Genomic DNA, 11836 nt, shown 5'->3' on the forward strand with positions numbered 1-11836 from the left:
CAAGGATGTGCTCCAGAGCCTCCAGGGCTGTCATCCCTTTGTTTCTGTTGCTCATGTTGTCCTACAGTAAGCTGCTGTGTTGTATGCATCTGCAGAGTGTAATGTTGGTAGAACTCCCAAGCAACCCTCCCCTGCGTGTGTGGGTGGAGTTTATAAAAGGTTCCCGTCAAAATAGTATCTGTATTTCTCGCACAGGTGGGGTAGTGCGAAAGAGTGTGTGTGCGTGTGAGAAATGGGGTGAAACATGGTGGGAGGGAGTAAGAAATACTTTGTATCACGTTTTCAAAGAAAGAAATGGTCTAAACTTGACACTTCTGACCCCTTATAGCCTCCATTTTCACTGCCGGGTCAAATTGACCCGAACATCATCTCTGTTATAGAAACCTGCAGAGGGTAGTTGCAAATGCATGATATTTTTTATTCATTTTTTTAAACGTTGATTACACTCATTAAGGCAAGCAGATGAAGTTTCATACAGAAAAATATTTTTTCTAGATTTTCAAACTTTGAAACGGGTCAATTTGACCCGGAACATAACAGGAGGGTTAATGACAAGCCACGACCCAAATGTTCAACTTCTCAAATGTATTTAATGAAAAGATGGTGCAGTTTGAACCTGAGCTGAACATGTCCTCTGCAGTCGTAGTAGTAGGGAGCTCTCTAGTGCAGAGACATTGTTCCTGTCAGTCCTCGTCCCACATGTTTCACCTAAACCAGTAAAACTGATTTGTTTGTCATGTCTGTTCGTCCATTTGTAATGCAAAATGGCCACTTGCCTTATATGAAGCTGTGATCTGTTTGATGTTATCCGACATGTCTTCATTCACCTACTTAGTGTCATTTGACAGAGGTAGTTTTCAGTTGATCCGCTGTGGATTGGTCCAACACGTCCATGTCCATGGCTGCAGGTCAGTAAGACACTTTTGTGATGTCCTCAGGTCTTGAAGTCATCTTCGAAAGTACTCAACAGGTTTATCTTTGAGAGAAGGCTGTTTTGTTTCCAAACGCTGCTTCAGTTTTGACGTGCCAGAACCTCGCTGCACAAAACACACTGAGGATTTTGTCCTCTTTTGTCCTCAATGTAAGCAAATCCATGTCTCATGTAGTCAGTGTCGTACTTGCGTTTCGGTCAATTAGCATGAAAACAAACTTTGTGGCTGTTCTTCTATACTGTGAAATGGCGGGTGTGTATTAGCATTACAAGGCATTAACGCCAAATACTGTTAAGGAGTGTGAATAACTCCGCTGCTTTTTAATCCAGGCCCGCGACCCGCTGAAAACGGGTACCCACCAGTTGAGAATCACTGGTCCTGATCACAAAACATGCGATTAAACAAAACATTCAGATTTAGCTCCCTTTCCCGTCACAAGGAGGCTCACTAGAACTTACCACCCTCATCTGAGGGAGGTATACTCAGACAGACTAGACCCAAATACAAGTATGAACGTGAAAATGAGCTCAACATGTCCTCTATAACATTTTACATTACATAAAAACATACTTATATCTTACAGTATCCAGAGAGGTTAATGAACCCCCCCCCCCCCCCCCCCCCATCATACATAAATGAATATCTACATGATAAAGCAAAAATAATTCATACATACAAATAAAGAAATAAATAATTATATGAATTTATGAATTGTATCACAAAATGTATAAAAATACAACAAAAAAGGACAAAGTTAGACACGGAGCACAAAGAGTATGAAGCTACAACACATCATTAAGAGTGAATCAAATCTATTACAATTACATACAAACAAGTCTTTGAACATGGGAATTTTTAAACGATAACTAGAGTGACAGCTAGACCGAAAAATTAACAGCAGGCTCCCAGGTGTCCTCCCATTCTTTGCCACTGTGAAAAAGAGCACACATGGCAATGATTAGTAAATACATTTTCAACATTTATGACATTTAAAAGATCCCGCGGCCCAGCTGATGATCTCTCACGGCCAAAAGAACGTGAATTATAATGCTCTGCAATTTGATTGGTTTTCCCCTTTCACATACTGTCTGAAGTCTTTCTTTGCCTTTACTGTTGTCATGTGATTGACATTCAAGATGTCATCATGTTTTATGAAAGTAAGCTCATCAAAGTGTTTCCATATTGGCATGCAGGAGGAAACCATAAATCCTTTAATGTAGAGGCTTTCATGGCATGTTGTACTATTCTCAAATGATGAGTCTGCTTGCTACAAAATCATTTGACTTAGCTCCGCCCTCTGCACTGGAAAGACTGAATAGTGAGTTGAGTGCTTGAGTGGAATAGTTAGTCCCTCCAATTGAAGGCGTGGATAGACACATTTTCTTCCTGTGCTTCTGTTACCTGATGACTGATTTCATAATAGAGCAGTAATCTCATGGTGACAGTGGTGATGACTCCACATTTGGTTCAATAGGTTCTGGATACAATTTTGTTAATTGATTAATCATTTTAGGCAATCAAAACGATGGCACCTCAACATCGTTATGGTAAAGCTGAGATAAATGGTTTGAATATCATTTTGATCGTGTTGTTGGCACGAAACAACTGTCCCTCCTGACTGTCGGACCCGTGTGTATACAGTACCTGCACATATAGTTCTCATAGCACAGGCGGAGCTAGCAGCGCTCTTCATCATCACAAACGTGTAGTCATATCCATAAACATCACTACGGTTATCTAGCCAGCTAAAACCACCATTTTATATTTTTTTTCATTATTCCGTTTCTTCCATTCTCATCATGAAGAACAGGATTATGGCTCCAAGCTCCTCCATTGTTTGCTGCTTTCTTGTTTATAGTGAATGACGTAGCATGCAAAATGACTCTAACCTACACCACAGTAGGTTCTGTCTACAAAGGCAGTGCGTGTTTAATCTATCCTATATTAATCTATGACATTCTGCAGCTAAATAGGAAACATGGACCTTCCTACTTTCCCTTGAAGTGCAGGGTCACGGTGACAGGAGTCGTGTAGCTAACGCTAGTAACCCTTTGGTTAAACTTCTTCCACCACGGAGCTCAAGGCTTTTCACAGGTCGCTTGGGATGACGATTGCTGTTGATCATATTTCTCATACTGTAGGTTGGACCGAGTAGTAAAGGTAAAGTAGAGTCTCTCACCAAGCTGAACAAGACTTCCAGTGCACTCTGACCTCCTCTATTCCCTGTAGAGCAAAGTAAGGACACAATTCACAACAGTTCATTCAAAGGGCTGAGTGCTGCACACTTTGTCCCCACGATGAATCAAGACAGAAAAATGTCCATTTAGGCCATCAGTCAGTATTGCAGTTGCCCCTCTTTGCTTCCGTTTTGTGTTTTCCTTTAAACAGCCAAAAATAAGGACTTGAGGTGGCCCTTTAGCGAAACGACAGGAAGTGAAGACACCGGAGTCTTGGTGTTCACCCCAACGTTGACGATGTCGATGAGATGAACCTACATACTTTGAGGTCTCTCAGTACTCGACAGGCTCACAAAGGAGGTGTCATATTGAAGGACCATCTCCAAAGGACTGAAGGAAGCCAGCAAGGAGTTAATCATGGACCATCAAAGTTGTCCTTCACAATACGGAGCAAACATTTACCAGACATCTTTCTTTCACGCAGACCTCAAAGGTCCCACTAAAACAAAATAAATCAAACGCATCTGATCTTACCTGGTTTGACCTCCTCTCTATTATCTTCTCAAAAAAGAACAGCTTCTGCCAGGTGTGCTTTTTGCAGCCTGAAAATAAGCACATCAACAGAATAAATAAACTAGATGATTTGCTTCAAATATTTGTTATAAATAAAATGCATAAGCATGTGACTGTTCAGTCTAATTCCATGCTTTGTGGGCTAGCCTTGAGCTCTGTTCACTTTGAATTAGAAGATGAGTGATGATAATGGGGATTGTGTCATTAAACAAAAAAAGACAACCTGTGTGTTTGTTTCTTTTTCTTTTTCCCAGCAATTCCTTTTTCGTTCTCATCGGGCCTTCGGCAGGAGGAGAGGTGGTGGGAGGGGTAGAGGGGGATGGGAAAGAGAGGGGGCGTGTTGCTGGAGGAGGTGAGGAGAGAGAGAGGTTTGTAGGAGTGGAGAGGGATGGAGTTGCAGGAGGTGAAGAGAGAGAGTGGGGGGGGAGAGGAGGTGAAGGTAGAGAGGGGTTTGTAGGAAGAGAAGAAAGAGAAGGAGTCGTAGGAGGGGAAGAGAGACAGAAAGTGGGAAGAGGAGGTAAAGTGAGAGAAAGGGTTGTAGGAGGAGAAGGGGAGAGAGAGGGAGCAGTAGGAGGGGGGAGTTCCACAGGGACCATGTTTAAGACAGGGAGGGTCTCCTCCTGGGAGGAGGCCGGGGGGGCGGAGGCTGCTTCATCAGATGGAGCTGTAGTCGTTGCAAGTAGCTCACTGTAATCTGAGAGACGAAGAGTTCATGTTCTTTACACCCGACAGCCCCACAAAGACACTTCATTTGGTGTGTCATATTTCAACAGCAATCTATTGGAGTTACAAAAAAAAGGCTTTGTAAACTAAATGTGAAGGCAAAGTTACACAACGCTGTGTTCTCACTTCTGAGGAAGTACTCGTAAAGGGCGGTCATTCTTTTAATGACCTCCCTCACAGGTCCCTCTGGTATGGGGCCGATGCCCGTGATGACCTCAGCTGAGCAGCCCCCTCTCCTCTCTCTCCCCATGAACAGCAGAGGCTTGAAGTCCAGCTCATGCAGTTTCTTCACCTAGATAAAATAGACATTAAAAGACTTGGCTTAATAAGAAAGTATGTCGTCATTTTTTATTAATCACGCTGTTCGCTCACTCTCCCACAATATGGGAAAGAAGAACTAGCTTAGCCTTCCAGCAAAGGTTCCCGACATCCTCAGGGAGCATAACGCAATCGCAACATCCGCTACTTTGCCATGAGCGATTTGGTTTTTCAAAATTGGAACGTTAACAAAACATTAAATCCTTTGGCGAAACTCAATTTGACAAAATGAGAAAAATGATGGAAAGGAAAACATTGTTCATACGCCATAGACGAGAAATAAAAAGGATCTGCAGGGTCCAGATGTTTTTCAAAATGACGACTCGAGGTCTTTCTGGACATCCGATCATCAGATTCATTCCCCCTGGATCCGTCCTAGAGCTCTGTGAATTGTCCGTTATATTCCTCTTACAGCATACAATCATCCAGATGTGACGTTATCGATGAAAGCACAAGGCCTGATGCCAACAACAAGAACTGCTATACCAGCATAGCTGATGCATGTGTAGTAGGTTTAGCTCCACCTCCACACATGACAATATGATGGAAAGCCAATGTTATTTACCCACTTCAGTAATCAAAAAGAACAATGACAAAGGCCAGGGGTACATCACACTAGACAAAGACCCAAGGGGGGAGTTTCATTAACACGCTCTTTTTTGCAGGCCTGGCCCCCTGGGGCCCACCCATAATGCTGGGGGCCCGCGGACCCTTAATAGATAAACCAGGCATGCAACCTGACGTCCTTACAGATATACGGGCTGAATCCACCACTCTGCCTGCGTTGCGGTGCTCCTTCACTTTCCCCCCCCAGTCACCAGAGCGCAAACTCTCCTCCTTCAACTTAATCCTCTCTTTTATAGACAGGCTGGCAAAACATGACTGGCATGTTTTGCGGTTCGCTGCATTCATGCCATGACAGTGGAGGCAAGCCTTGGTTTTGGGTTTGGTCATCTTCTGCAGATATAAACACACGGAAATGTTGTAAGCATTACAGGTGGGAATATGAGGAAAACATATATCATTCTTATTCTAATATTCACTCCTTAGGAGTATTATAGTAGTTATTAACTTATTGCTACTGATGTGTGGTGGTTGAACAAACAGCAGGATGGAGAAGGACAACTTTCTTTCGGGGTGCTCCACACTGCTTCACAACACTTCCTTGTTCCTAACTCACATGTGACTAAACTAACCAATCAGAAGCTAGGAGGACTTTGACGGCGGTAAATGTGAGGAAACTGTCAGAGGGAGATTCTGCAGATTATTGTAACAGTTGTAAAGTCACTGATGAAAGCATCACATCAATATGTTAATCTTGTCAATTCAGATTTCCAGTTTTTTTTTTTAAGTTTTTCTTTCTGTAACTGAAACTGTACTGACAGCCAGGCTACTCACTTGTTTTTACCACTGCCCCAAAACAATATTCCAACCATCCCAAAGTCAGTGTAAACAGTCACACACTACCCATTTGCCATATTGGTTATAAAACACACAAGTCAAATTAGGAATTACTTTTTTTTTTTTATTCAAAACATTTGCTTTGATTAAAAGAAAATCTTGGCGTTAACAGTTTTACTAATATAATTATCAGCTGTTAGTGTCAGAAAGATAAACAGGTCACTCCCTAAATGTCTATGCATTCATTTCTCGACGTACACATCATGACAGCGTTATAATTTACGTTGGCCCAATACTCAGTACTACAGAGTAGAGATTGAACGCATCATAATGCAAGTCAATGCAACCGTTACCGTTACCGTTAGCTCAGTGATAAGCAGGACTGGAGAGACAGCGAGATCCTCCTTGTGGCACTGGCACCTCAGTGGCACTTCAGCGGCAAGCGTCAGTCAGGTGCCACAACTGTGGCAGTCGTTCGGCGCTCGTTCGTTCGGCGCTCGTTCTGCAGTCGTTCGGCGCTCGTTCGGCGCTCGTTCGTTCGGCACTCGTTCGGCGCTCGTTCGGCAGTCGCTCGGCGCTCGTTCGTTCGGCGCTCGTTAATAAGCTGCCGAGCTGAGCGGGTGGAGCCACATTTCCTGACAACACTCATTGTTGTAACGATAGGATTTTGATTAAACTATATTACGAACTGTATTGCATCAAACAATAAACAGATTAATCGAAAAGTAGTAGAAGATTATTGTTGGATAATAATTAATGGATAAATTAATATTAAATCGCATGTAGTCCAACTATTGTTGCTAGCATACTCCCATCGGCCCCGTTTATTTATTTATATTTATCTATTTTTACATTGGTGTGTGCTTGCACCATAGACTAACAGTTGACTTGCATACGGTCATTCTATTGCCTTCACTTTTATTTTTACATTTGTTTACTTCCGGACTACCTGTCTTACTTTGCGTCGCTCTTCAAAAGAAAAAAACAAATAATCCATAAAACAGACGATCAAAACGTACACGGACCAGGGGAGCAACAATCCTCTGACGCCTAGTGGCACTGCTCTGACTACTGGCGACACTCCTGTGACAACTGTTGGCACTGGTAGCTTGTGGCACATAATGACACCTACATATAAGCAGAGGAAGAGTGAAAATATTACTTTTTTTTTTTTTTTTAATGATTCGAAAATTTAGGCATAACCATTTGTCAGGGTCATTCTGTAGATGCTTGGATGTCACGAAAAAGTGAAAAACAAACAAAAAAGAGTGAAAAACATATTAGTTATTGATTATTGCAGCTGGTAATCTTTGACTATTAAGGCCTAATAATAAAGATAGTAAAGATTGTATTTTTATTTCCAAACGGTCTAAATCATGACGTTGATGGTGGAAGTATTTAAATAAAGTAAAAGTTGAACCTGGTTGCTCACAGGCATACCGTTATAAGCCAGCTACATAGATTGACTCATTCGGACCGTTACTGAGTTACATTTCCCATCCGATTTCAATGGGTGCTGTTTATATTCAGGGGTTTATGATCTACGTGTTAGAAAACAAGTTTTTTCTCCAGTTAATTAGAATCTACTATGATGATAAAACTGATTTATGGCAGCTGACCTATCGTAACAACAATGGGTGCTCTCAGGAAATGTGGCTCAGCTCGGCAGCTTATTGACGGGTGCCGAACGAGTGTCGCTCCCTTGCCACAGTTGTGGCACCTGACCGACGCTTGCCGCTGAAGTGCCACAGAGTAGCCACTGCGGTGCCAGTGCCACAAGGAGGATCTTGGCCTTACACCAGGACTGTGCTGGAGAGAGACTGGCTGCTGACTCTGAGCAGCATGAAGGGAATGAATTACAACAAGTGTCTGATTAGTTAGTAGATCCAAATGTTTTAAGGTTGTTCCTTCACAGCTTATTTTAGACTTGCAGTAGATACAAATTGTGAGCTTTGTGTCTCCTTCACTCACACTGAAGAACTTGACATGTTTTGTGTGTGTGTGTGTGTGTGTGTGTGTGTGTGTGTGTGTGTGTGGGACCAAAAACTACTCTGGTACACGAAAGTAAAAAAAACAACTATGAAGGGTAAAAAACTAAACATTAGCACTTACTGCAACTGCCCAGGAGTTGGTGGAACAGCTGACTACATGGATCCTCTCTGCACAATACGGCGGAGTGTTTCCCGCTCGAGCTCCAGCGCTTCGTCTTTTCTTCTATCTGCTGAGGAATGAATGAGGGGGAGGGTAAAACCTAACAAAATGACAAACGGACAACGGATCAATTAGTCGATTAATTAAATGCCTAATTTATCTATAATTCTAAAAAAATACTGATTTTATATGACCATTAATTTACCCAAAATATATATCAAATTCTTGTCTGATTAATATTTCAATATTCTATTCAATCATCTTCTTTTAAAAACACATACACAAGATATTAACCCCTATTTCTTAAATACCTGATCAGAACACTGTGACACATTCATTTAATCATTCTCTTTCCATGAATGCAGTTAAGATAATCAAATGTATTTTTGCATCAGTGTGAGGTGAGGGAAATAACAGATCATCAGATTGTAACAACGGTCTGAACATGAAGCAGAGGAATAACACCGTAACGCGCGGTGTAACGTTATGTCACCATAATAACGTTTCAGAAATGAACATGAAGACGATCGGAAAGCGAACGGGACACGCTTGCTGTCTGCCGCTGATGTCTTGACAAAGAGCTCGGGATGCTTCCGCAGCAGCAAGCGTACCTGCAAGGCAGTCGTGCTGCTGTGATCAGCCATTTCTACTTTGCAGAGCTGACAGAGAACCTCATTGTTGGGCGTCTAGTCCAGAATGCTTCCACGCTTCAGAGGATCGTGGGCGAGGTTTTCAGCTTCTTCTGTGGGGGAATGCACGCTTTGTCCTATTCTTGCCACACACGTTATGCATGTATTATGTATTTCATCATTCAATTGGTCAATTAGGTCGCCCTAATAGTGACACTCCCACACCGCCGCACAACCCTGCTGCAGATTGTCACAACGCTGGAATTTGTGTGAACGGCACAGCCTTTTGGGCAAAGCTCCTGACAATGCAGGGAAACGAGGGGGTTGGGGGCACAGCTGAGTCACAACCAGGGGTCTTATGTCCACCATCCAACAAAGGACGCTTGTGATGGACAATCTGAGAACCTACGGACTGATCTAGGAGGAAATGAATGTCGTACATCTGATCTGAGGCACTGAGTTTTTGTTTTGATGTAGACAAGGTCTCCGGATTCATAGGGACACTTGACACTTTAGTCACACTTGTGCTTCTGCTGGTTGTGGGCCTCGCCCCTGTTCCATGCTGAAACCTGTTGCAGAGTGAAGGCTTGTGCTGTAAGCCAAAGCAACTTGGTTAAGGCCGTCATCCCATTCACAGGCTGCTGAACTGGTGTCTTGTTTGTCTGACTAATGAGTGTTCTGTTGAATCTGTCTGAGGGTGATGCCGGCTGCTTCCTGTTGTCTGGATGCTGAGCAGGGTTTCACTAGTTCAGGCTGGATCTGGAATATCATGCTTAACAGATGAAGGTTCAAACAAACATCTTGAGGCCGCCGCGGCGCGCTGGTCTGGAACGAATAACTATCAAAGACAAGTGACGAGCTCTTCCTCACAAGTCGAAGCAACGTGCTCAAGGGTGTCAGCTGGGACCTTTTGGAAAGACTCAGAGGCTGTAGTTCTCCGGTGAGGCGTGGGAGCACATCGCTAACGTCACATCGGTCACGTGACATGAATGTCCAGGAGCACAGTTGCTGAGCAGGTTTCAGGACTTTGTCTCCGGCAAATGAAGGGGGAACATGGAATACTCTCGATGGAGGATGGATTTTTTTTCGACACCACATGAATTCAGTTTTGAGTATTGACGTTGGTGTCCTTCCTTAATGACAGCTTGTGTGTTTGTCTCAGACTTCAAGGTGTTAGCAAAGATGGTAGTGAGATAGTGATACTTGTGTACGACCACTGGGGATGTGTAACTCCAGCAGTGCATTCTCACAACACTCTAAGAAATGACGCTCTTCTGGATTTCCCATCTCTATTAATGTGTTCATCACTTTAATGTTGCAGCTGGTAAAGGTGACGCTAATCTTAATTACAATATATACTAAACAATTCGGCTGTATACTACTTATTAATTATTAATCATAGTGTATTAGTTGATTCATATTTTGTGTTAAGAATCTGAACCTGTAAAGTAGGCTCAATCCAGTCCCACATTTGACCCTAACATGGCTCTATTTCCACATGATTCCAGACCATGACTTATGTATTTGAGTTCAGGACATCTCCGACTTCACCCATACTGAAAATCAAACATTATTACTTTGTTCATTTTGAAGATTTTTTTGTATATTCTTTGACTTTGGATTAATCTTGTTCTCCTCACTCCTTGGTCTTGCCTGCTTCGTCTAACCACCTGCTTATCAGCAACTCAACTATATCCTCCACTCAGCCACCGGTCCTCCCCACCTCTCGGCCGGCTACGCCAGCACTAGTGGTGTAACGGACCTCGGTTGATTTAATTTACCTTAACCATCAATGTGTGGAATTCAATTTTACTGATGATCTTTATCCACCAATACAAAAATAAATAGTCTGGAGCCTTGTAGACCAGCTGCTATAATAAAACAAGATGGATCATCAATGATCGGTAATTAGAATCAGCGGCAAAAGAAAACTCTAAAAGTGATATTTGCTCCCTTTTTTTCCTTTGTGCTGATCCCATCTGTGAGTGTTATGATCCGTTGCACCACTAGCACTCTTCTTTTTTTGCCACTTATCCCGGCAATATTAGGCCCACAAACTACCTATGGAGGAAATATTTTCATCCCACATCAAAGTGAGGTGAAAAGGCTTCTTTTGGCTGTCTGGAAGGGACGCTGACTTTGGATCAGTCAAAAGCCCCTTTTACATAGATTCAGCAATATTCCCAAAAAAAGTTCCTCCGTTACATTTTACAGTGAGGTAGGGACATCCAGTGGTATCAGCAGAGCAATAACATAAAGCAGACTACAGGGCAGGGAGATTATTTTCTTGAAATATTATGACAATTAAGTTACTACTTTATTCAATTCATATTTAAACTTCGCCATTATTTTTGTTAGAATTTGAATAGGCACCTGGATTTAGTGTTTTCCTTTTCATAACAAAAAACATTAACACCATCATTTGGTGCAAAGTAATTCCTGCATGCTGGTCCCCCCCCCCCAAATAATTCCTGCATGCTGCCCCCCCCCTCCCCCAGCTGGCTGACGTGATTACTTGGACACAGCTGGCTGGACACTGTAGCTCTCTACTGTTAAACACTGCAGGTAGCACGAGCTGCTGTGAAAGCCCACTGACCTCCTCAGACTGCAGTCTGGTTCAAATGTCACAAAAATCATGAATAAGGGGGAAAGCTGCAGAAATCCTTCATACCTCCAACTACTGGGAGCGTTCAGTTCATCAGCTGCTCTCAAACGGACAACAACAGTCGGGGTGCACAAAAATGGCGATATCCACAGTTACAGGGACTAAAAGTCACCAAATCCCCAACATAACAGCACGCTGCCATCCAAAGTACCGGGAGGGCTATTTCTGTGGCGGTTGGGTCACTCCTATTGGTAAACAAGAGCTGGATGGACGCGGATACCAGCGACTAGACTGCTTCACAAGTTCACAACAACAACACTTCCCTGT

At 42.9% G+C, this 11836-nt stretch overlaps 1 protein-coding gene across 3 annotated transcripts; it reads right to left on the bottom strand.

Annotated features, from left to right (window-relative positions):
* Positions 1-1615: 1615 nt before the first annotated feature.
* On the bottom strand, positions 1616-11836 carry LOC137875150 (uncharacterized). 3 transcript variants are annotated; one of them, XM_068714147.1, is made up of 8 exons: positions 11576-11836; positions 8237-8345; positions 5474-5680; positions 4532-4697; positions 3906-4376; positions 3644-3711; positions 3112-3155; positions 1616-1862 (listed from the first exon to the last, which is right to left on the bottom strand). In XM_068714147.1, exons 3-8 carry the CDS (start codon positions 5675-5677, stop codon positions 1811-1813), a joined length of 1005 nt encoding a protein of 334 aa, XP_068570248.1. In that variant the 5' UTR covers positions 5678-5680; positions 8237-8345; positions 11576-11836; the 3' UTR covers positions 1616-1810. The 3 variants fall into 3 exon arrangements, with proteins under 3 accessions (XP_068570248.1, XP_068570246.1, XP_068570247.1); XM_068714145.1 differs by having other exon boundaries at positions 8237-8375; XM_068714146.1 differs by lacking the exon at positions 11576-11836 and adding an exon at positions 11501-11562 and having other exon boundaries at positions 8237-8375.

This window comes from Cebidichthys violaceus, unplaced genomic scaffold (genome assembly GCF_023349555.1).
Source record: "Cebidichthys violaceus isolate CVI_PGR_0920_01 unplaced genomic scaffold, fCebVio1.0.p SCAF_2, whole genome shotgun sequence".
Lineage (NCBI taxonomy): Eukaryota > Metazoa > Chordata > Actinopteri > Perciformes > Stichaeidae > Cebidichthys > Cebidichthys violaceus.